General features: G+C 32.6%; 2 protein-coding genes across 4 annotated transcripts in view; one reads left to right on the forward strand and one right to left on the reverse strand.

The window, feature by feature from the left end:
* The first annotated feature begins 438 nt into the window (after nucleotides 1-438).
* LOC145843756 (uncharacterized) lies at nucleotides 439-5557 on the forward strand. Of its 2 annotated transcripts, none has more exons than XM_082950974.1 (7): nucleotides 439-593; nucleotides 663-838; nucleotides 1105-2801; nucleotides 2914-3080; nucleotides 3223-3434; nucleotides 3646-3824; nucleotides 4847-5557. In XM_082950974.1, exons 2-7 carry the CDS (start codon nucleotides 681-683, stop codon nucleotides 5104-5106), a joined length of 2673 nt encoding a protein of 890 aa, XP_082807100.1. In that variant the 5' UTR covers nucleotides 439-593; nucleotides 663-680; the 3' UTR covers nucleotides 5107-5557. The 2 variants fall into 2 exon arrangements, with proteins under 2 accessions (XP_082807100.1, XP_082807101.1); XM_082950975.1 differs by having other exon boundaries at nucleotides 667-838.
* Nucleotides 5558-8384: 2827 nt separating this feature from the next.
* LOC145844122 (oxysterol-binding protein-related protein 6-like) overlaps nucleotides 8385-24599 on the reverse strand; it is a 31438-nt gene continuing 15223 nt past the window's right edge. For both annotated transcript variants that reach the window (XM_082951478.1, XM_082951479.1), the window contains 15 exons: nucleotides 23067-23163; nucleotides 22589-22680; nucleotides 21896-22048; nucleotides 21518-21652; nucleotides 20543-20630; nucleotides 18262-18449; nucleotides 17551-17675; nucleotides 16835-16897; nucleotides 14727-14815; nucleotides 14577-14655; nucleotides 13757-13892; nucleotides 13386-13530; nucleotides 11976-12102; nucleotides 10546-10668; nucleotides 8385-9378 (listed from right to left, as the gene is read on the reverse strand). In XM_082951478.1, coding sequence (XP_082807604.1) covers nucleotides 9279-9378; nucleotides 10546-10668; nucleotides 11976-12102; nucleotides 13386-13530; nucleotides 13757-13892; nucleotides 14577-14655; nucleotides 14727-14815; nucleotides 16835-16897; nucleotides 17551-17675; nucleotides 18262-18449; nucleotides 20543-20630; nucleotides 21518-21652; nucleotides 21896-22048; nucleotides 22589-22680; nucleotides 23067-23163 — 1740 coding nt within the window. In that variant the 3' untranslated portion in view covers nucleotides 8385-9278. The remainder of the gene's footprint in view (nucleotides 9379-10545; nucleotides 10669-11975; nucleotides 12103-13385; nucleotides 13531-13756; nucleotides 13893-14576; nucleotides 14656-14726; nucleotides 14816-16834; nucleotides 16898-17550; nucleotides 17676-18261; nucleotides 18450-20542; nucleotides 20631-21517; nucleotides 21653-21895; nucleotides 22049-22588; nucleotides 22681-23066; nucleotides 23164-24599) is intronic.

Raw genomic sequence — 24599 nt, forward strand, 5'->3', positions numbered from 1 at the left:
CTGCGAGTGAAAAATTCTCTCTCGAAGCTTTTTTTCCGTTTCGCGCGAGGTTTCTTTTTCTTTTTGGACTCTTTTCCAAGCTGATATTGACGGGCTCGCGTCGAACTTGAAGCACACTGGAAAGCAGCTGGAAGGGTCGAGAAGTCTCGAAGCGATTTTGGTTTTTAGCTCAGTTGATGCTTAGTACGATAGTTGTAACGTTGTGTTTTTTATTAAAAATAAAGCTGAGACAAGAAAAAACTCCTAACTTTTGTTAATTGTTAGCTAGAGTTTTTTCAAAGGTATTGAAAGCTGTATATGTATCAGCAAAGTACTACAAGTTCAAAGTTTTCATTTCTAAAACAACTAATTTCAAAGTACTAAAACTATGAGTTAGTTTCATACAATTTATATTTTCGTTATTTCTATTAAAGCATGTTTTGCAGGGAGTATAAGAGTTATTACTTTTGTGTTTGCAATTTTAAATTGAAAGACTTGCAACGAATAACTTAGTCCTTTCAAGTCAACGCCCCCCTGACACTCGATCAAGCACAAACAAGCAGTCATCAGAAGAGCTAGGCCGAGTAAGCGCAACTCGAAGCCTGCAACTCACAGTGAGTTTTCTCTAAACACAAAACTAATGACTTAATAGTTGACAAAACTAATCAAGTTGTTTGTTTCAGACAGATTTCAACACAAGCATGTCCAGCAGCTGTTTTGCACATCCAACAAACGCTCCGATCTTGTCATCCATCACCAACCACGCTAAAAACTGCAGCTTCCCCCACTTCGCTTCAGCCAGCAGTTACTTTCGTTCCGACGCGCAAGAAGACCCGAACGACTTGTTCTTGTATTCAAGGTGAGTTCGCGGTGCTTTGAGTTTTAGTGCGTAGTACTTTTAGTATTTTGTTCTACTTGTACAAAAAGTAGCTAGTGGTTGAAAATACTAACCATATGATTTTTGTATGAATAAAAGTGAAAATGTTTTTTATTAATAAATGTTGTTCAATTTTGATACTAAAACTTTATAAAGATTTATATGAACAGCCTTAACTATTTTAAAACTTGCAGAACTTTGTTTTTTATAAGTTTTGTTTTACTTCTAACAAAACAAAAATATTTCAGCGATTCATCAGAAGAAGGTTGCACTACGAAGGCAGTTTCTCCTCAAGCCGACTCATCGCCACAAACTCTCTTCAAAGACAACCGATTTATGACGTCACAGCCGTCGTCGGTGTTGAACGCGGCGGGCAGCTCGAGGCAGCGGGAGCAGGTCGGCGGCCAGAAAGGGAACATGGTGCTCGAGAACTCAAGCTTCGCCACCTTCAGTCCCAGCCACGACTGGCAGCCCAACCAGGACATCCTGTCCCTGACGGTGTCGACCGGCAACCTGCCGCAGCAATCCGCCAACCAGACATCGGAGGAACTGTCGCCAATGGCCACCGAAACTTCGGGGTCCCCGCTGAACTTCATCGACAAGCAGGCGGTTTCCGAGACCAACGAGTCGCCCAACTTGATTTTGATGGGAAACAGCTCCGACTCGAGCGCTTCCGTCAGCAACGGCATTTCCCGCTGCATGAACGAAATTTTCGAGAGCGCCGCGATACCTTCGAGCGAGTTCAACTTTCTGCAGTCGGACGACTACAACAGGCACCTCGCGCTCAACCAAGGCAGCATGGCGACTCAAAAGCAGTGGTCGAGCTCCTTCGAACCGCCGGTGAGCGCGGACAAGGACAGGTCTCGGAACGTGTCCTTCGAAGACTACAAGCACCCGGCGGGCGGCAAGCTGAACTTCAACTTGCCGCTGAGCCAGGAAAGCGAAAAAATGCAGTTGAGCTCGCAGCAGCTTTTCGCTCAGCAGCAGCAGAGCAGCGAAATGACGTACATGTCTCAGCAGTTCCCTCTAGCGCTTGAAAAAAATTCGTTTCCGACGGCCGATTTGATGAAGGCAGATGCGAGCAAAACTTCGAACAAAACTTCCAACTACATGATGTACAACAACACTGAGATTTCAGCACCTTTCTACTCGCAAGAGTCTTTCGAAAGCAGCAAAGTGACATCGCCCGTCAACTACCTGGACAACAGGGAAATTTCCGGCGTGAGCTCGCAGATCGCGCTGGAAAGGTGCAATTCGAAAATGTCGCCGCCGCAGTCGAACGACCACTGGAAAAGCGATCGGCTGAACTTCGAAGATGGCAGCGCGCGATTGGCCTTCAACAACAAAATCAACACCTTTGGAGCGAACAACTTCATCGGCAACGGCTCCATGAAAAACACCCAGCACGCCTTCTACCCGCCGTCCGCCATCTCGGTGAAGAACGAAGTCGGAAACTCGCAGGAAATGCACTTCATCGACCACCGCAGCTTTTTTCCCGGCTCCGGCGTCACGCCTTCCAAGCACCACCAGAACCCCTTCGGTTTCGCCACAGGTCTGGCCACGGCGTCCGGCAACGAGTACCTCTACTCGCAGCAGAACCCCTACTTCCCGCAGATCGGCGCCACGACCATCATGAGCCAGTACAAGAACCGGTACAACCCGTACCACCAGGCCATCGACGACGCCCAGTCGTCCATGACCGGCTGCCTGTCCATCAGGACGCCCAGCGAGGGGCTGTGCGCCGTTTGCGGGGACAACGCGGCCTGCCAGCACTACGGGGTGCGGACGTGCGAGGGCTGCAAGGGGTTTTTCAAGCGGACGGTGCAGAAGAAGTCGACTTACGTGTGCCTGGTGAACAAGAACTGCGACATCGACAAGAAAAGGAGGAACAGGTGCCAGTTCTGCAGATTCGAAAAGTGTCTCGCCGTCGGCATGATCAAAGAAGGTGAGAAATACTTGGTTTTAGAAGCTTAAATGGTTTAAAATACTGTCATGTTTTATAACTAATGAATAATTATGATATCTTTATTGCAATGTTGATAATTGTTTTTTTTCAGTCGTGCGAACAAATCACTTAAAGGGACGAAGGGGCCGTCTGCCGTCTAAGGCGAAAGGTCCAAAAGACACGATCGCCAGACCGTCCCCAACCCCCTCGCTGATAACGAACCTGGTTCAGGCCCACATTTGCACAAATCCGGCTTCTGCGAACATCGACACGTCCAAAGTAAGTGGCTTTTGATATTTAATCTCAAACTAATTGTTTATTTTACAAAAAAAAAATAAATTGAAAAGTTATAGACGTCTGTAGTTACTTTAATAAACATCCTATAAATAAAATATATAACACAAAGTTCTTTTTTCGACAGTATAGATCTCCGTGCATGAGACCAATATGCCAGCCGAACTACTCCATGCTGGACGAAACCTCCAACTTCTACCACCTCCTCAACGAGTGCTTGACCGCCACCAGGATATGGGCTGAAAAAATTCAGGGCTTCGAGCACTTTTGCGTCGAAGACCAGAACAAGCTAATTGAAAACTCGTTCTTCGAAATTTTCGTTCTCCGTTTAGTGATTAGGTTAGAAGCGTCGCATTTTTTATATAGCAAAAACAAAAAACAAAAATTCAAATGAAATTCGGTTTAATGTTAAAGTTTCAAATTAAAGATCAGATTTTTTGTTTGCTTTAGTAAAAAAAAATCACTTTAAAACAACTAGTTATTTAAGCTTTTATTTTAATTGACTAAAACTTTAAAGCTTAATTTCAATTGAAAAAAAAAATTATCACAGGTCGGACGCCTCCGAACGAAAATGGGTATTCTGCAACGGGATCGCGTTGCACCAGGAGCAGCTCATCGGAATGTTCGACTCCTGGATTGAAACTCTGTCCCATTTCATGGCTTACTGGAAAAACTTGCACGTCGACCTCAGCTCTTATAGCTGCATGTTCGCCTACTTGCTGTTTAGAGGTAAATAATTATATTGTTTTTTGTATAATATTTGATTGTTTTTCATTTACTGGATTTATTTCTTAACTTACAACATACAACTTTGAAACTTACTTTTATATGATAAATATGTACCAACTAGTAAATTTCAGTTCATGATAATTTGTTTTAATAGAGAATATCAAGTTTTTGACTTAAGTTAAAAGGCCTGAATAATATTTTTTAGAGGCTATATAGTTTGTTTGTAACCTTTTAAAGGTCAATATTTATTATATTTTATTTTAATTTTTAACGCCATATAACAAAGTACTTTGTTTACCAGTACAAATTTAATGTTGTGTACATTTTTCAAAAGTTTTTCTGACAAATAAATTAGTTTCATTTGAAAAAAAGGAAGTTATTATAATCAAACTTTTTTTACGAGAAAACATAAAAAAAGTAAGTATCGTATGTTTGTATATTAGCCGTTAAAAGTGCTTTTTTTTTTTGATATAGACAGTAATCTTCCAATAAAAACTCAAGTTTTGTATCTTTTTTGTTGGTGAAACTTAAATCAAAGATTGAAGCTTAAGCAGTTGTGTTAAACTAAGTCGACTAAATTAGTTAAAAAGGTCATACTTACGTTAATAAATTAAACATGATTTTGCTATTTATAAAAAACTTTCATGTTACATACTGTTCTACACATCAGGGTTAAATTCAAACGTCAAGTTTATGCTGCTGTTCCTTTAAAATGACAATTATTGTATTGAGTATATATGTATTTTAACATTTAAGTACACATTTAGGTGGTTTTTAAAACTGAGACTTAAGTAAAAAAAAAGTAACTTTAACAATGGTTTTAGAAGTATGACAAACCGACGTTTTTGTTTTTTTGTTTAAAAGCTAATTTTTAAAACGCGCTCAACAGTTTACAAAAAAAACCTGTTATGCTGAAAAAGATTAAAGCGTTATTTTTTAAACATTTAAAGTCGAAACACGCTACAGTTTAAATTCAACAATTTCAACAAAAATAAAATTCAAAAATTTTCAATTTTCTCCAGACTGCACGGGCATCAGGGAGCCGATGAAGGTGAAGCGGATGCAGGACTCGATCCTCGGCCAGCTCCACAAGCACGTGACCACCTCCCAGCTCACCTCCGACCGCCCCAACTTCCTCAACAAGCTCCTCGGCGCCACCAGGGACCTCAACGAGACCGCGCTGCAGGGGCTGAAGAGGGTGAGGCGCCTCCAAGCGGACTACCCCGGCGTCGCCATGCCCAAGAGTTTAGAGGCGGTGGTCAGCCAGTGTATGAGGAAATAATTCATTTTTTATTCGAACTTTGTAATTTTTGTGATTCGATATTTTTTGATTTTTTATTCACTGCCACGAAATTTACTTGTCGTTTTTTTTTTAGTTTTTTCTAAATGAAGCGTTTTGTACGGTTTGGTAAGAAATCAGTTCATAAGTAGCGGTGCTCATGCAAAATGTTTTAAATATGTTTTTAAAGCAAAATTGTTTTTGATACTTTTTAAATTGGAAGTTAGTGGTGCAACTTTTAGATTTTTACTCTTTCAAAACAACTAAAAATTAACTTTGACAAAAAATTTTGTTTTAGAATACTACTCATTTTTTTACGAGTAGACTATTTTAATCTAAATCATAATAATATAATCTTTTTAGTTAAGTTATTTATACATAATTTTTTTTTCTGTTTGTTGTTTACAGTATAAGTCTTTAATAAATATAGGTAATAAAGTATTTCAATAACGTTTTTCAACTATTTGTTGTGTAAATTATAATAAAAAGACTGATTTTTTGCCTTGAATCTAAGCTTTTTTTTACTATAAAACAACTACATCCTAACAAAAATTTTAAAACAAAAACAATTTTATTTTTATCTCTTATAATATTTGTACAAAAATTTATGATCACGGAATTTAAAGCAATCACTATGTATTTCTAAAGTAAAAGTTTTTCGCTCTATTTTTGTGTTACAGTAATATTTTTTAGTTGGTCTTGCGTTTTAAACTTATTCTTCACATAAGCATCGGTTCGTGATTTTTCGAATATTATCTAAGCTTTACAACTTCTTGTTTTAGCGATTATTAGCAAGCATTTTCTGTACCATGTAGTAATTTATTGTGTACAAAACGTATTCTTTTACAAATAAAATAATCAAATTGTTTTGTTTGGTGTTTTAGTTATTGTAGAATGTTACTGTACTTAAAAATGTAATGTTTTTTGAACATAAATCAAACACTTAGAACATATTATTGAGTATATGGTTTGCTAAAGTTTATTAGTTTACCAGGCAAACGATGATATTAAACACATAATAAGTAGACAACAAAACAGTTTAAAGTGTTAAGCTTAAATCAAAACAGTTAGCCATTTTAACTATAGCATGTATCACTTGTTACTTTTAGCAGTGTAAATGAAATTAAAAGTGTTGTAGCTTTAAAAACAACTACAACAAAGATAAGTTATAGAAATTTAAGAAACTACTTTTTCTACGAGACCAATTCAAGAAAGAATGTTTATTTTTAGTTTTGATTTTAAATGTCATTATGTCACATCAAGATGTTTCTTTAAATGCAAATGAGTTAAAATAAAAGTTTTACATAGTCATTAAATTACAATATTTTAAACATTTGTTTATGTATTTACTTATAAGTAAATTTAACACTTAAAGCTTCTTTATATATGACTAGTTGCTGTAAAAAGTTTTTTCGTTGTTAATTTTAATTTGAAACGAATTTGTTAAAAAAACTTGTATCTTTAAACGAATAAATTTACTTAAGCTAAAAAGATTTATAACTTTTACTTATAACGTTTATACTTCTCTATTGGAACAAATAAATGATTAGTATAAATATATTCTTCTTACTTGGATTCTAAAGTTTAAAACTTTGTTTTAATAACATGTCAATGCAAAACCATTAAAAACTTAACAATATATTAAAAACCTTCATTAACTCATAAAACCTTTACTTTCCTTTAAAACCAAAACAAAATTATTACAAATAACAGTTTGAATCATCGCACTTACATATACTTTGATAACAGTTGTAATTTTAAAATTACTTTGTAAAAAAAAGAAGAACTTTTTTTGTTTAAAAATAAAAACGTTGGTAAGCTTTTGTTTATTAACAACACCATACTAAGTCGTTTATTTATTAAACTTGCATCAGTTTAAGTATTTAATAAAATATGTTTAAAAATGATCTTGAATAAGTCAGCTATATCTGAACTAAGACACAGTTATGATTCATTCATACTTAAATAGCATTGTTTTAAAGGTTACGCGTAGCATTGTTAATTGTTTTGGAACTTTGTGATATCCTTAATTTGAAAATTACCTTACCATCGAATTATGGTCTGGGGTACAGTTTATTCTTTGAGATAAGTTGAATTTAAAAAATAGAATTCTAAACAACGGTAATATAAAATAATTTACTTCAGCTAGTAAAGGTGTTCTTTGGTAGAAAATTTTTAGTCACCTAACCTTTAAAAAGAACGGGGCTTCTTGTGAAACAAGAAATAAAGGCATGTGAACTATTAAGAGTACTCTACAACGCAAAAGTTTTTTTTTAATACTTCAAGTTCTGTTGTTTAATTTTAATAAAATTTTATCGAGCTTAATTTGTTAAAAGCTTAGTTTGTAGTTAGAATTTATGGCAATGAAATCTTTTTCTAAGACTCAAACTTTAAAAGTGGTTTGTATGTTTAATACAACAGTATTTCTTACGTCTTGTTTTGTCCGAAATTTAATACAGTTATGAATTATCACATAAGAGGAATTCATTGGAGTTAACCGATGATAATTAGAGTAATATATGATTAGTTGCATAGAAAAATCAGTGCAATCCGGTGTTTTGAGTTACTTAAGAACAGAGGTCTGTAAACTGCACCTACAAAGTACTTTTATGCTAAAACTAAATAAAAAAAAATTTTTTATTAAAGCTTACAATTAGGCTTTATTTTTAATAATTCAAAGTGCTTTATTGCTGCTTATTTTATCCCATTTTTAATTTAAAATAGTATTTTTATTTTGAGTACTAGAAATAACTGCAGCAAGCGAGAATTCTCTTTACAACAATTAGTCTATATATTGGTAACTTATAAAATGCTCCCGACCTCTGCTTTAGAACCTACTTTCGATCTAGTTACGGACTGTTTTGATTTTTTGACGTCGTTTCATTTAGAAATATAGGTAAGTCTAGCATAAAGATCTATTTAAAAATTAGTTATGCTTATCTTAAGCTACAAAGCTTAGTTGTTTCACTTTTTTTTTACTTCACTCTTTTGAATCGATTAATATTAGTAATAACTAAATAATAAGTTTTTTTTTTATGAGCTAGTCAATAATTAAAATTAAATATGTTAACAAAATCAACAAAGAAGATAAAAAAACATGAAGTACACATTTGTTTATTTTTCGTCTAGAAATTACAATATATACGTATTTTAAATTTTATCGATTTCAAATAAATCATTTTCAGGTAAACTATTTTCAAAAGTTTATGCAACATGCATGTCAGAAAAACAATAATAACTTTATTTTTAATATAAAAACTACTGCGCATTTGTTTTAAACTCTAACATATTTACAAACGCTGAAATATATAATTTGGTGCAACCTTTATAAACTGAAAAATTAAAGTTATTTTTTTAATAAAAAACGTTTAACATATACCAATTTGTTTTATAGTATCAGCACACTGTGTAAAAGTTAATATTAGATGGATTCGAAAGTTTCAAGAAAACAAGAAAGTTTGATAACAAAAAAAGTTAATTTATAGAAATTTTATATATTTAAAAAACAGCTCAGATCTTTGTGAAGCCAATACACTTATCAAAATATTAAGAATTCTTTAAACATTTTTTTTTTCTCAAATTACACACATTTTCAGTAACAAACTTATACTTTGCGAAAATTCCGAAGCCTCAAGTGGTCTTTAAAAGATTACAATTCAATAAACAAATGTGAATGGAAACTGAAAGTTGTATGGAAACTCATGCAATATGAAATAACTACCAGCTAGCAAATACACAAAAGACCGGTGAGGATAATTGGGGGGTTACCCGAAAAAAGAGAAACAATGCATGAAAAGAGTTGGTCACTTTTTTGGTATCGAGCGCTGGAGAAAGCGTACTCAAGTGTGAAAAAAGCTTTGATTTTTTTAATATATGCGCACAAGCAACTCAGAAAGGCATTGAAAAAGTACACTTGATGTGTGTAGTTCTCGAATCAATTTGGTTTGTAATACACTTTCGCTTTTTTTTTCTCAGTTAAACGTAGAAATAAAAATAGCACCTTTTGAAAAATCCGCAAATTATACTTGAATACGAAAACTCAGTAAAAGTTAGGAAAAACATAATTGAAAAAGATAAAAATACATTATTAAAGTAAAGTTTTTCCGATAAAAAAAACAGTAAAGAAAACGTTGCAGGTGCATAGAAAAGAGTTCACCAGTTTCAAAAAAGGGAAATCACCATAATTGGGGTATATCGTCACCGAAACCCTCATTTCTCTTGTCCCAGTAATCGCCCTTGAATACAAAAGTGTCACTAGTAGCTCCACCGACTTTTCTGTAAAATGTACATTTTATTTTAAATTAAATTTTACACGTTTGCGACCACTTAAGCAAAGAGTTTCTAATAATATTACTACAAATAACAATACAGAAAATTTTATACTAAGTTTATTTTCCTAAAATTTAAATTATTTTACTTTTATTAATACAAAACAACCAACTACTTAAGTTATAAATTAAAGTTAATATGTCTTAATTAACGGATCTTTGGATAAAACGTTTAAAAAATATTTTTGGTAAGAACACTTGCCTCCGATTAAAAGTAACTTTTACAAGTCTTAGACTTCCATAACAACAATAGAAAAAACTTTATAGCAAAATTTATAATAAATGTTTTTTATAAAAACTTCTTGAAAGTCAATCACATTTAAAAAACCGGCAGCGAAACTCGACGGCAAAAATATCTCGCGCTCAACAACGATTATTTTTTTCGAGGCACGACTTTGCGATTTAAGGTGGTAATCCGGCGTTCGGGCCCACTCCCTAACGCGAGAAAGTTTGGCGAGATTTGCGAACTTATCAGCGGCAATCAGGTGTGAACGCGGGAAGGCGGGCGACGTGACAAAAGTGGCGGGAATTGAAATTAATTGCAAATCCGTCGCCTTTTTGCTCGCGGTTCTGGGAAAGTGTTGCAGTTTTTCAATTCTCGTGCGAAAACGCACGCAGCGTTCAATTGAGAGGCAAATTTTGCTACATTTAGTTGCACACATACAAGCTGCATGCTTTGTGGCTTTTCTTTAAATTACTGTGCCCAGTTGATTATATGTGTATATAATATAAATATATACTGATAAACAGTAAATATAAACTATATATATAAAGTTAAATGATAGTATAACTTAAACGAAGGTTGATATTACTTTTTTTCATTTCTATAAATCTTATGTAGGCAACAAAAATGTTTCTAAAATACAAAATATAGCATGAACTTATTTTAAAACATTTTTATGTTCATAAAAGCTTCTGTTCACATCAAAAAGTTCTACGCACACAACTGCAAATAAAAACTCACCTTGAAAACACGACTGGGTGAAAAACTTAAACATAATTCCCGGTTTACGAAAACTTTTAACAAACTTAATATTCTATAAACCTAGATTGCTCTCATTACAACGCTCATCTTATGCGCGAACATTATTTTGTTTCAGTAACTCAAACTCACTCGAAAAACTTGGGTTCGTATTTGACGTTGTTCGTCTCGCGCTCTTTCCTTCTTTCGCGCTGCAACCTTTCGATCTTCTGCTTTTCCTCGGCAGCTTCGTTGATCATACCTTCTTCTAGGCACCTGGGTATTTCAAAAATAGATTTGTGTTTGTTTTTCAAATATTTATTGAGTATATGGGCAAAGAGTTATTAAAGTTTCGCCTGAATATCGGCCTATTAGAAGTTAAAGTAAAATTTTAAACTAAAACTTACAAAAAAAACAGGAATCGAGTTTTAATAAGCGTCGAATAATAAAAATAATTGATCATTGAAATACGTTATTAACAATACGCTTTTATAAATAAAAAAAATCAAAAATAATGGTTCAAGAAAGACTTTTGTTTTCAATTTAAAAGTATGTTTATCACGAAAAAAGTTTTTGTTGTGCGAGTGTTGGAAGCACCCGAAACAGTTTTTGGGTCGCAACCGGCTTTCGTAACATATTTATGCTTTTGCAAATGTCAAATTGGACTCAAACGAAAACAATTTGTTGGGCAGTGAAGTCGGTAACATTTGACAAAGTGGCCGTCGGTTAAGGTCGAACTGTCAGCGCGAACATCGATAAAAACGAAATTGAAGCGAACTTGAGCCGAGAGTGCAACAGCGAATAACCGAATGCAAGATTTCGATGTTGGTAAGCAATGCACAGTTTTTATCGCTTTTTTAAATGTGTGGTTAGAAAAAAATTCAAAAACAAGTTTATTTCATAAAAAAAAACTTTTAAAAAATTATTTGTTTTTGATTATTTATTTTAAAAGGAGTTTTGAGTGAACTAAAATTTCTACACAACAAGTTAAAAAATTATTGGAAACTTTTTGCTACTAAAAAATGGAAAGTTCTTAAAAAAAAAAAAAAATTCTTTTTAAGTATCCGAACTAAATATTTAAAGTGAGATCGTTGACTTTGCTGCCATTCTGACCTGTTTAAAATGTCTGCAAGCTCACACTGCCTCGTACAAACTATTACCGCTGAGTTTCGAAAGACACCGAAAAGCTACTTTTGAAGACGGGAGTACAAATGAATAACAGCTTGTTAATTGGTCCATTTTATATTATTACAACAAAATTATGGGGCGAATGAGGCGTCGATAATCGGCTGAGATAATCTGCGAAAGAATTCGAATAGCGACCCGCAGCAGACACAGTTGTGCTGAAACTAAATACTTAAGCGCTTATTGATGTATCTGCCCGTTGAAAAGTATTACCAAAATATTAAATGTGGAAAAAAAATGAAGTTGGTATGTTTTTTTACGTGGCAGATTATTAAAAAAAAATTTCTACTTCTCAAAATTGTTGTACGTATGCACAATTTTTATAATTTCAGAAATAAGCGTTAAATAAATCAGTTACAAGTTATTTTTTGGATGAGATTAATTTTCGATAAACAAACCTCTGATCGGGGCGGAATCTAGTATCGGTCCTGGGCAATACCCCAACGTGGTCCGGTTCAATCTCGTTAAGTTCCATGGCGAATCTGGTGAACCCGTAATATTTGGACGCGTCGGGCGGCATTGCACCTGTTAAATTGTCATTCGTTAAACCGTAGTAATGACATTTTTTGCAATCATTAAATTTGTCATTATTGCATTTAAAAGATCTCATTTTTTATTTGAAAACTTTTTATTCTTGCAAAAAATTTTGTAACAAAAAAAAACCTAAGCTATATTTAAAACATGTCTAAAAACAAGTTCAACTACACCCAGTCGAAGATTAATTTTTTACGAAAACAATATCCGCTTTCAACTTTTCGCATTGAAAGGTGGCATAACGCTCAATAGCTCGTTAATATAACAAAATGTTGCACAACAAAAATTCAATGCGAAACTTTATATTTTCTTTTTACGGCATTAGCCCCGTTCCGTAAGCAAAACCGAGGCGTCATTAGCAATCAATAACTATTAAATTGGATGTGTCCGTTTTATTGCTTTTTTTTTTCAAATGTGCACAAACTAAACTTTATAAATACATATTCACAGAACAGAGAGGGTTTGGTATAAAAACTTAATAATTGATCATGTTAGTTATTTATGCTAGTGTCAGAAAATTTAGAATATTTTGAGTTGAGCTTTTAAACACTATTTATCGAAGCGTGAATGAAATTTTGAAGCTTTCAATTGAGTATTAGTGCATAATATGAAACATTGTATTTTTACACTAAAAATGTTTTATACTTGCGATGATTAATTTTTTTTAAGTAAAGAAACATGTTTCGATTTTTACATTTACTTTAAACATATTTTAGCTTACAATTAATCTTATAACCTTCTTTCATATAATATAAATACAAGCATATTTTATTTCAACTAATTAAACTACGGAAACATACAACACTTAAACATCCAGTTCAAAAACACTAAAGTACGAGAACTTCCGATTGCTATCTAAAGGAGAAGCAATCGCAACATTGAGCAGGAAAATAAATTTTATTTCTCAACAGGCACGAACAATCACGCCTGTAAACTGCTTCCTCGCCTTCTTTCAGTATGTGTGCGGTCAATTAATTAATTTGCAATTAATCGAAAGCGCCTTTAATTGTGCGGATGTCGCGGAGAAAAAATTTCGTTTCAACTATTTCTTGAATTACGCAACAAACCACTGCTGACCGGCGAAGTTATTTTAGTAACGTTCATGAGTATATTTTTTGAGTCGCATTCAAAATTTAAGTTTAAACCAATCCAATCAGATTATACTTGACAACTAGTTTTTTGTTAAATGTCCTTTGTGAGCTAAAAGTTTAAACAAGATATATTATACACACATAACACCAATAATGTAGACCAACAAAAAACAAATATCAAACCGGTTCTCCAGATGCACTGGGAGGAGGCGCCCTCACCGCAGTAAAGTCCCTCGAACCAGGTTCCGTGCAAGTTCCTCATCACTTTTCCGCTGCAGTCGTACACCGCTCCTTTCAGCACGCCCTTCTTCTTCGCCCAGTAACCCGGCTTTGAAAATAATACAAATTAAAAAATATATATGTTATTTTTTAAATATGATATATGTCTAAAAATTTAGAAAAAAAGTATATATGTAGAAAAAACTGAAAGCGCTGCTTAAAGTCTAACAAAAACATTACCAAGTACTTCTGGCTGACATGTAATATTTTCAGCAGTCGGTTGCATGTTTACAATTAATTTTATTTGCAAAACAAAAAAACAAACAAACATTCACCTTCACAAAGGTTATTTTGCAGGTAACGTCCCCGCAAGTGATGCACATCTCCCCGTAGTGGTCCATATTCCGCTGCTCGGTCATTATGTTGTGGACGCAGGTGGTCACCTTCTGCCACTCGTACGTTGCGTCGAAGCTGGGTGGTATAATAAAATATATTTAATTATTCAAATTATTTTTTTTAGGATCGATCTATAAAGTGATGCTGTTTTCAAACTGTGAGCAAAAAGATATCGAAAATGTCTAAAATTAAATAATAAACAAATATTTTTATGTTTGTTATCTTGTTTTTATTGTTTAAATAAAACACTTCTTTACCGTATCAAACTCTTTTTTATGTAATTTTAGCAAACCGTTTAGCGAGTTTATTTCATTTACTGCAAGAATCTCTGTGCTTATGTAAAATTAAATTGACTGTGTAAAATACGTGTTTGCAAATCAAATCATATTATTGGAACAACTCAATTTCCAGTAATGATGTTTTTTTTTCAATTAATCAAATTTACCTTTTTTCAAATAGATTTAAGAACTGCTATATTTTTGCAAAGTCAATATAAATTAAAGTTGAAATCGATAATATAGACAACTTAAAAATATTTCTTTAGTTTGTGCTCAACATTAATTCACTTTGTAAGCACCAAAAAAAGTCGTTCATTATCGTAATAAAAAAAGAAACTTTTTTTTTTCAAACAGTAAAAAACTTTTCACTTTTTAGTATACGTTCATAATGTTTTGCTTTAAACTATACGATCTTTATACTTTACAGTCATAAACAAATATCAAATGAGATCTTGTATAAAAATAAATGTTAAAAACAAACGGTTTCAGCTTCAGACTGACGGTTCCGCTCGGAATGATTTCCATCGACTTTCCCCAGAACTTGTTGGAATACTTGCAAGCTGAAATTGAACAATTTTGCTTATATATATCAAATTAACTTTTATAAAAACAAATTCATATTGCAACTTACACTGCCAGAACTCGAAATTTTCACTGGTGCAGTGGCAAGCCGATATGGGCGGGTGATGACTCACTTGCTCCGATATGAACTTGAACCCCCTGAGGAAAATTAATTTATGAATGTTTTCAGCGCTGTATTGCTGCAATGATTCATTTAAAATAAATTCAGAATAATTTCAGTGAGGTACAAAAATATAAAATTATTCAATTTCAAAGCTATTAATAGTAAACTGTAAAAAAAATTTCAGCTGAGCAATACTAGAATTTAAAAATTTTGCAAATAAAAAAATTCTTAACTTAATATATTTACAATGAATCATTACAGATTTCCACAAAAACCTAAAAATCTTCAATTTCAAAACATTTAATCAAAAAAGCTTAAAATGATATAATACTTTTTAAAGTACAATAAAGTCAGCTAAACAATACTTTTTTTTCAATACAATTCAATGCAAAACAAAATTCGTTACAAACACGCTCTATTGAGTGAGAGGCAAAACAGCTTTATTGACCTTAAAAACAAAAAACAGACGAAAACTTTCCACATCAAAAGCACACAACTTTCAGTGTCACTCAAAAATTCGAGCCGACCTGAAGTTTGTGCCTCGAGATTTGCGATAATCTACGAAATCAAAACCAAATCAGCAGCCACATTAAAATGCGATTTTCCAAATAATTTCCCTCCGCATTCTAGACAAATTACACGAGGCAACAATTGATTCCGATCGAGCGCCCAGATACGTTTAAAAGCTCGTTACCATCGCGACCGACAAGGCAGCGCGGAGCAAGTTGCCATGGAAACGAGCGTGAAATTTTCTCGGTCACTCGGTCGCTTCACCCAGATTTGCCGCAAGATGCGAGAATTAATCGCTTTTCACATTAGCGACAGCGAAATGACCTAATTTTGCCAAATTGGCCTAATTCTGAGCTCTGTGCGACTTCAAAACATCGCAGATATCTCATATTTGGACTTGAATGCTCTTTGATTATTGCTGGTTTGATGTTGATTTTAAACAATAACCAAACTGTATCCTCTTACTTTGTGCAAATCTATGATTTGTTTCCATCTAAACTTTAATTAACTTAAATTCGACGGCAAGTAGGGTCAACTAAAATACAAAAATAACTTGTTTACTTTTTTTTTATCTCTTATACTTTATTTTAAGTTTATTTGAAACAGACTTGTTTTGGTTTAATCCGATGTAAACAAACCTTTCACACAAACGACTTTTTTGATACAGACGTACATTTTTTCAAACATCAATGCGAACCAAACAGTAACTTTAATTCAAGCACAGTTCATTTTTTTTAAATACCCTAGCACAAACATTAAACAAATATAAAAGAAAACTTTAAAACAAAACCTTTAACACGACGAAATCAATACATAGCAAGTCACATATAAGCGCGAGGTGATCAAGAAACTTTCATACAATCGCGCGCTTGCAGTTGATAGTCACTGTCAATTTCACGGCCGACAGACAAAATAATTAGATTAGCCGATGATTGACGCGGCAAGTAGAAGTGACAAATCGCGTTCTTGCCAAGTTGCCACCCACTTGTGCACATTTGATGTGTGCAAATCAAAAAGGATGTCAAAGTCCTTGTTTTTGCGGAGTCAGAGTGAAGGTTTTCGTGTTTTGTTAGTTTGAAACGCTCAAAACTTTCCACGGGAAAAAAATCTTAAATATGACTGAGCAAAATGTGAATTTAACAGTGAAACGTTTTTAGCATATAACTGAATATCTAAGAGGCTTTGTCAGTAAATAATTTCAGTAACCGTTGTAAGGCATTCGGACTACATGCAAATTATATTTAAACTTGTTTTATAGGATATAATCATGATAACGAATCTGTATGATTGAGACAATTGTAAGACTTGGTATTTTTAAAGTTCTATTAATTTGGTTGATTTAAACTGATATTTATTTTATGTATTAAAAACTTTAACAACAGTTTTTCTATCTGCAAAAAAAATGTATATTTATTGAAATTAACCTTAATAAATCACAACAGCAAACTTAGAAATAATAACAACTGAAGTAACTGTTTTTAATTAATCATTTAAAGGTTTCAAAGAGGAACCAACAGTCAGTTTAAAACTAAATATTTATTTACCTGTCTTCCCTGATACATTCATAAGTTTCACCCAACACAGGGTTGAATGGTTTCTGGCCGGCTCTGTAGATAATATAAGATGTTATTTTATTTAAAGTATTTAAACACTATTTTACATAAAAAACTTTACTTCAAAATTAACCAGATTTAACAATTCAGTACAAAACATTAACTTCCTTTACTACTACTTTTGTTAAACAATAATGTAACACTGTTATACAATGTAATCAACGTGCTAAAAGCTTATGCTTGTTTCAATAATTACGACTGTGTCGCAACACATGGCGAATCCTAATTACTTTATTTTTTATCTAAAAGTTCAAGTTTTCACTTCAGCTCAAGTTCAATGTTTCTACTGGAAAGTTCACCTTGTGTTTAACATATCACATTGTAGTGAAACTGTTAGTTAGTTACATTGAAACACGCGTGAAGTGGTTAGCAGCGCTAAACGACATTTTAAATCATCTCCTACAAGCTTTAAATTGATAAAAATATGTTTTACTAACTACATTTATTAAAAGCACTGTTTCAAAGAGTAAGTTTGATAACATAAATTAAAAATACTTGTAGTTTGTACGATTACTTTAAATTTTTATATCAATGTATAAACAATAGCCTAATACATTTACATACCCAAAAGGTTTAAATGACATTAATTCAAACAAAAACAATTAACAAGTTCTATAAAAATATATTTATCTTAACTTATAACAAACCGATGGTAGGTAGCACCGTACGATGAAACTGCAAAAGCGGCTACCAGGGCCATCCTGTCGAACTTGTCTTGACATTTCGCCGCTTTCTCAATAAGCTCCGTGTACTCTAGTTCCTCACATAAGTGCTATTTGCATTAAGTTTATTTAAATATACTTTTGCATTTATTTGCATACAGCTACGAAACATGTAATATTTACCATGTGGAAAATATATTTAGTTTTTTATTTACGACTCTGACTATTAGTGTTTATTTTCTTCATTAGTTACAAAATACTGAAGTCCGTTTAGTTGTTTAAAAATGTTGAAAGACTAAACAGACAATCAAAACACCAAACTATTCAATGCAATTTATCTAAAAATTTTATTCAAACTTTACTAAAACAAATTTATTTAATAAATCTAATGATAATTGCCTACTAAACTAAAATATCTTTAAATGTTACATACATTATATTTTTAATATACTATCAAAATCCACCCGCGTTCAAAACTAACCCAATTGTTTTTTTTCTCTATTTAGTAATTTATTTTATATATTTTTTGCATTCTTTTAATTTATTTTTCACTATCACTGTTACCCCTAACCCTTACCCTCGATCGGTAAGCGGTTCTCGAATTTGATCGCGGGTGGGTTTTGATAGTATGTTAAAAATATAATGTATGTAACATTTAAAGATGTTTTAGTTTAATCCCATATTTTTACAACGAACCTGGAGCGCGTTGAGCGGCTCGTTCATCGTGACCGGCATCGAAATTTTGCTCAGATCTCTTCCGACGTTCTTCCGCAGCAGGTTCCACAGCCCTCCGGGCGAATGCTTGCGCTCCACGGGCAAGCAGTGCCTCCTGCCCGTTCCCCCCTTCACTACGGCAACCTGACCGCTGCCGTTCACTTTGGAACCTGTAAATAAAAATTACTCGATGAATTTTATTCTTTTTAGTTGTTATTTTTGTTTAGAAGTTAATTTGTACAAACTCTTATAGTTTATTTAAAGTTTCCGGAGACAAATAGTCTTTGTGGAGTAAAATTGGTGATTGTACCGTTAATATCTAAAGGTGTTTTAAGTAAATATTAAACAGGACAGACAAATTGTGTGTAATATGAATTGAGCAAGTAACAGTACTTTCAAAATTGAGGTTTTCAATACACTTGCTTTTTACCAATACTCACTCAAACTGCAACGCCTGGCAAAGTTCAGCAAAAAAAAAATTTCAGCAAATTACTTTTAATTGCACATCTCTTATTGTGACGTAACACCCAGCACAACATCACAGACAACGAGCTGTCAACAATGACGTAGCAGAAATTTTTGACTTTACACGAATAATCGTGATTCACTCTGATCGTCGCTCGAGTGACGCCGCAAATATTCTAATGTGACGTTTCAGTGAAAAACTTTTGAAACTTCTCAACTTTCGTTTTTGGCAGTTGCTTTTTCTTGTGAAACAAGACGGCGGTTGAAAATTTCCAATCCAACGTTTTTCGCAATATTTCTTATTATACTGCTTATTATACTATAATATTTACGAAAAAAAATAGACAAAAGCTGAAGTTATTACATAAAAAAAATTTCAAAGCAAATTTTTATTAGCTGCACCAAATTAAATTTCAAAAAGACAATAGAAACTTATCAGTCCGCTAATGTCACAAAAAAAAGGATTAAGTAGGTGGAAACTTTCAAAATGGTCACACAGAAGCTGCTAATCTCCGCAATACACAGCGGATAATCCACGTCAGCGCGTCGACAGACGAATGTCCGGATGTTCGAGGACTTCAATGGCGGCCGGTTAATTGAATAATCGCCAGTGTCAAGGGGTCGAGATGACAAAGTCATGAGGATATTCAATCCGCGTTGACTTGCGTTTAATTCGTCAATATCCTGTTGTGTTTTGTAAGCAGGGTTGTGACGTAACAATCGGCAAGCAATTATTTATCATGATTCAACTTTTGTTCGATTGTTGACGGAGATTTCCTGTCAATCATTGCGAGCTGGTCAGATGCTTGTACGAGGTTTGAAAAGAATTAACCTTCCTACAAATAAAGCAACTTCATCTATTGTAATATTTTTAGTTAATAAATTTTTTAAAATGTACACAAAACTTAAACAAAGCAGAACTACCGACCATTTCCATAGAACAGCTCTAAAAAAGTTTTAACTGTTTAACTATATATTAAGTAAGGTATATTTATAAACCTTTCTTTTGGTCGCACAAAAGAAGATGACCGTTAATTCAATCAGTCAATGTATTGAATGGATACTTGCTAAGCGCGCTTAATTGGAGCTAATTAGTCGGTCTGCGCGCTGATTAACGCCAAAGCAGTTCCGAACAGTCCGCACAGTTTTCAGGCTGACCCACGCCAATTAACCTGAACCGCGAGCAGAGATGCAACTCTTTCAAAAGGCAGCGCACAATGACCAGTGTGGCATCAAAAGAAGGGCTCAATTACAATGCGGAGATTACCTGTTTGAAATGCATCTATTGAATTTCCTGTTTGCTCGCAGCTATCGAGTTTATTTGCGGCGATGATCTGCTTTGCGGTAGAGTTACAGAACTGCGCTTTATACAACGGCATGATTTGTTAGCAGGTTACTTGTTTTTGCTAAAGTTCTTTATATAACTGTCCAATTTAAACGTGTATACTTTAAACTTGCATGTGCAAGTCGTGGTAAAAAAAATTAGCATTAACCATCCAGCTACACTTCAATTGTATAAACTTTTCATTAACTTCTTAATATGTGATTTTCTCCTGAATGCATTAATTAACCAACTATTATTTTATAATTAGCAAAGTAATACATTTTAATAGGGTCACACTAAGTTTATAATTGCTTCAACGAAACATTACAAATTTAAAGACATATTTGACAAACTTCTGTTGAGGAGAAGTTTTAGAATGACAATGTATCATTTTCACTACAAGTTAAGAAATGCATACTTCTCTAATAAGACATTTTATCTACTTTAAAAAAATCTATACAAAATTTTACAAACTTTGTTGGGTCGTTAGCGTCGACATTTCTCCGTCATCGGGTTCGGAATCTCCGTTTGTAGAAATGTCGTCATCGTTCGTCTCACTTTCCTATAAAAAATAACACTTTTAGTTTACAGTCCATAACATTTACACGACCGTACAATACGTAAGGCACTAATTTAAAAGGTTTACGTGGAAAAAAATCTTCAGTACGAACAACTAACCAAAACTGCAAACAAAATGGAAGTGTGGGAATGTTGGTGAAACATTCGGCGAACATGCAAAAGTGTTGAAATGCAAAACCGAGTACTTAATCAATTAGCCGCGGTGCCAACTATTTAATCACTACTTAAACTTCGCTGCGTTCAAATTGCCAACTTTGTATCAATCACAGTACACACACACAGTGCTGTGTGATAATACATATCATTTGTTTTGCTCAAGTTAAAATAATGTTTGGTACTTTAACTCTTTTTTTTGAAGTGTACTGATATGTATCATGTAGTTAGTTTGATAATATAATAGCTTATACTATAAAAGTGATAATGTTTTTTTTTATTTTATGCTTTATTGTGAATACATACAAATTAATATATTGCTTAAGTTAATTTTTTTATTGATTGCAGTTGACAATACTATCCTTAGAATTTAACTAATAGTAAAAATGAAATCTAATAGAAAATAAATTCACTTTTCCATTTAACTTGAAGTGAAATACTTGAAGTATAAATTACCAATATTTGTATAATAAGCTTAATTTTAACGAGCTACAAAATAAATACATTTCACTAAATCTACAAAAAAATCCGAGACATTAGAAAGTAATTAAATATGTCAATATTTAAAAAAAAACAGCGTATTAATATTAGAGGCAGTTGAAAATACACAAACTCGAAAATAAAAATCAACTCTGATTAAAATTTCAACAACTAACAAAACAAGACACAATTTAATTAAGATATAAACTAAAAATTATTTAAAAACTTCAAACTAACAGCTTCTTCGCTGTCGCTGCTTTCGCCTTCGCTCCTCAGATATTCCTCCGCGTCGTAGAAAAGTTCCGATTCGTTGATCGAAAGTTGGCTTTCTGACTGCGAAGACATGTGGCTCGCCATGCAAGCCCTCGGTGTCTGAAACAAATAACAAGTAAAACTTTCACACCGTAAAAATTACGCACAGTAGTGCAACAGTATCAGTTTGCACAAGAAGGCTAAAACAAGAAAGGTGAAGCTTATTTAAAAGTTTTCGGTAAGGAGGGCTGGAAATTGAAAGCTTTCATGAATAAAAAGTCTAATAGAAATTATTCGTCGGGTGCTTTTAACATCCGAACAATCTGCCGTGCAACTTACGAAATAATTTTTATACTTTCGAACCTGCATTCTCTTCAGAGTGGACTGCTTGATGGTTTTGTCCGACCCGCTCTTGTACAGTCCCTGCATCAGCACATCGGCGGAAACCTGCACGGGGGCCGAGTCCGCGTGGATCCTTCCCAGCTTCTGCTTCAAAAGAAGGTTCTCCTGCTGCAGCTGTTCGCACGAACGTTAGTTCGTTATCATACGACAAAAGTTGTTAGAAAATTTATTTAGTTAATAATAGTGCTCAGTAAAAACTTGTTGACTTTTATTTCAAGTCAATTTGACTTCCATGATTTTAGAAGATTTAAGTTATTTTTGGTTAAGTTTATTTTATTAAAAAAAATGTAATCAGCTTAAAAACTTGACTTTTTGAAGACTTTTTTTTGTAATAAAAATAGCATAATTAAATAGCACAATTTTTAAACTGAACGAAACATAAAATGTACAAGTATGGACGAAGGCTTAACCACTTTAAATAAAGACGTCAGCATTTTTTATCGTTAATGAGTATAGATAAACATATATAAAAATAGTTGCATAGATAGCTTTGTAGTTTTAATGTAAGGGTGCATAAACATTATTATCTTCAGTTTAAGTGTATGAAAACCAGGTAAATTAATGTAGTATAACGTTCAATTAACAGCCTTTTGAAATAAATATTAGATGCACATCGCACTCTAGCGGTTAAAAATATCAACTTTTGAAATCAACCTGCGCCAAGTTTGATGAATTTTTTGTGGCGACAATTGTTTTGTCGTTCTTACTTTCAAGACTTTCAGTGTAAGCAGACAGCATTTTGTAAACTGTGAAAAATATATTGAACTAACATATAATTAAAAAACGATATAAACTATTAATTTATAAACTTTGTGTAACTGAAAGTATCGTAAAACGAACAAGACAGACAGTTGGAAGTAAATAATGCATTTGTAGTATACATTATATATATATATATATATATAAATAGAAAAGAATAGAATTAGGTTAACTAAATCATGAATTAAATAATCAATTCTTAAACATCATTACTACGTCACGATATTTATAAAATTTAAATTTAAAAAATTCTGTAAAACATGTCTAATAAACTAAATCATTTCTGATGATTATATGAGACAGAAATAATTGTAAAAAGCTGTCGATTATTGTATAACTAAATATGTATCATATACACAGATATATCACCGACCATTGCTAGCTTGCAGTACGAACACAGCGTTCTTGTCTTCAGCATTTTCCAACGACAATGCAGAGGGTCTCGTTGGAGACGTCTGGTTCGATTTCGACTGCAAATAAATAAACTTCAATTTTTTGTAAAATCAAACGGTATAATTTTTATACTACTAAAAAATATCATGTTGGTTTGTAATTTCCTTTGACAAAATTCTATACAAAATTAATACATTTATTTTATTGCAGTAAATGCAAAAAATGAACGAACTAAAATTAACTGGAATAGTTGTCTAAAGTTCTCTACAAATTAGAAAAACTAAAATTTATTAAAATATAATTTTGAATGCAATAATTAGATGAATAAGTTAATAGACAAAATAATTAAAAAAATATATAATAAAGTTTACGAAGGTTCTATACTAAAATCATTTTCTTTAATATGTCGCTAAAAATAATTTTTCAATCAATTACATTACCAAACAACTACCAAAATATTTAATTTTTAACAGAAAAAAATAAAGTGAGTTTGTTTTCAATTCTTAATTAAGTTAGTAACAAATAATAGTAGGCTTTCAATCAATTACATTATCAAACAACTACCAAAATATTCAATTTTTAACAGAAAAAAATAAAGTGAGTTTGATTTTAATTGTTATTAATTTAGTAACAAGTAATGGTCATTAAAAACACACACCATAACACATGTTATCAAGGTAACTCTAATACATGACCTGAAATTATTTACAATCAACATGTGATCATTACATGGTATATATAAAACAAATTGAAACACTAGTATTGTGCAAGCTAACCAAATACTACATCGAGATACAAACAAGCAATCACGTTTATTAAAACAAATATTAGTGATTACGAGTTGGTGAAAACAAATAACTAGCAATAATAACTAAAATTGAAAAAATATATAAATTCAAACTTGATTGTTATTGAAAATGGCATTGCCAGTACTAAATCATTTTGAATCTATAGAACTACAGTTCAAATGTGTAGAATAATCAGTTTTATTTTATTTTTGCAGACAACAAAAGTCATATACAGGTTGTAAAACTAAGACATAGAATTAAACAAATCAAGTTTGTTTTATAAAAACTTCAAATTATTTTTTGTTAAGTTTTTTGGGCACTGTTTATAAAAGATTCAAGGTCATTTACTTTTTAAAAACTTAATTTACAGATATAAACTGCTTTTTATGTAAAACAAATAGTTTATGACTGTATAGATTAAGTAACTTTATTTGAGAAAATATAGTTCTTTTGTATATAAACTACATTTTATGTTTTAATATTTATATATACTAAAGCACTTGAATAGCTTTTAACCTCAACTTTAAAATAGTTCTTAACCAAGTTTTTTTTTTTGAATCTGTATTGATAATTCTAGCTTTAAATAAACAGCGTTTTCAAAAAAAAGGTTGCAAATATATCTTTTAACTTATACCTACATTGAAATGATATGAATATATATGTTAACTTTTTTAACTACAGGGTTGCCAAATGTTTTTGTGAATTTTTTTCAGGATTTTTTGAAT

Source organism: Thalia democratica, chromosome 9 (genome assembly GCF_965202585.1).
Source record: "Thalia democratica chromosome 9, ktThaDemo2.hap1.1, whole genome shotgun sequence".
NCBI lineage: Eukaryota > Metazoa > Chordata > Thaliacea > Salpida > Salpidae > Thalia > Thalia democratica.

Bases quoted from the DNA above. Each gene is read 5' to 3' on its own strand.
- LOC145843756 (XM_082950974.1), top strand. From the start codon at position 681: ATGTCCAGCAGCTGTTTTGCACATCCAACAAACGCTCCGATCTTGTCA. The intron at 2,802-2,913 runs GTGAGAAATACT...GTTTTTTTTCAG, and splicing joins CGTCGGCATGATCAAAGAAG to TCGTGCGAACAAATCACTTA. The intron at 3,825-4,846 runs GTAAATAATTAT...AATTTTCTCCAG, and splicing joins CGCCTACTTGCTGTTTAGAG to ACTGCACGGGCATCAGGGAG.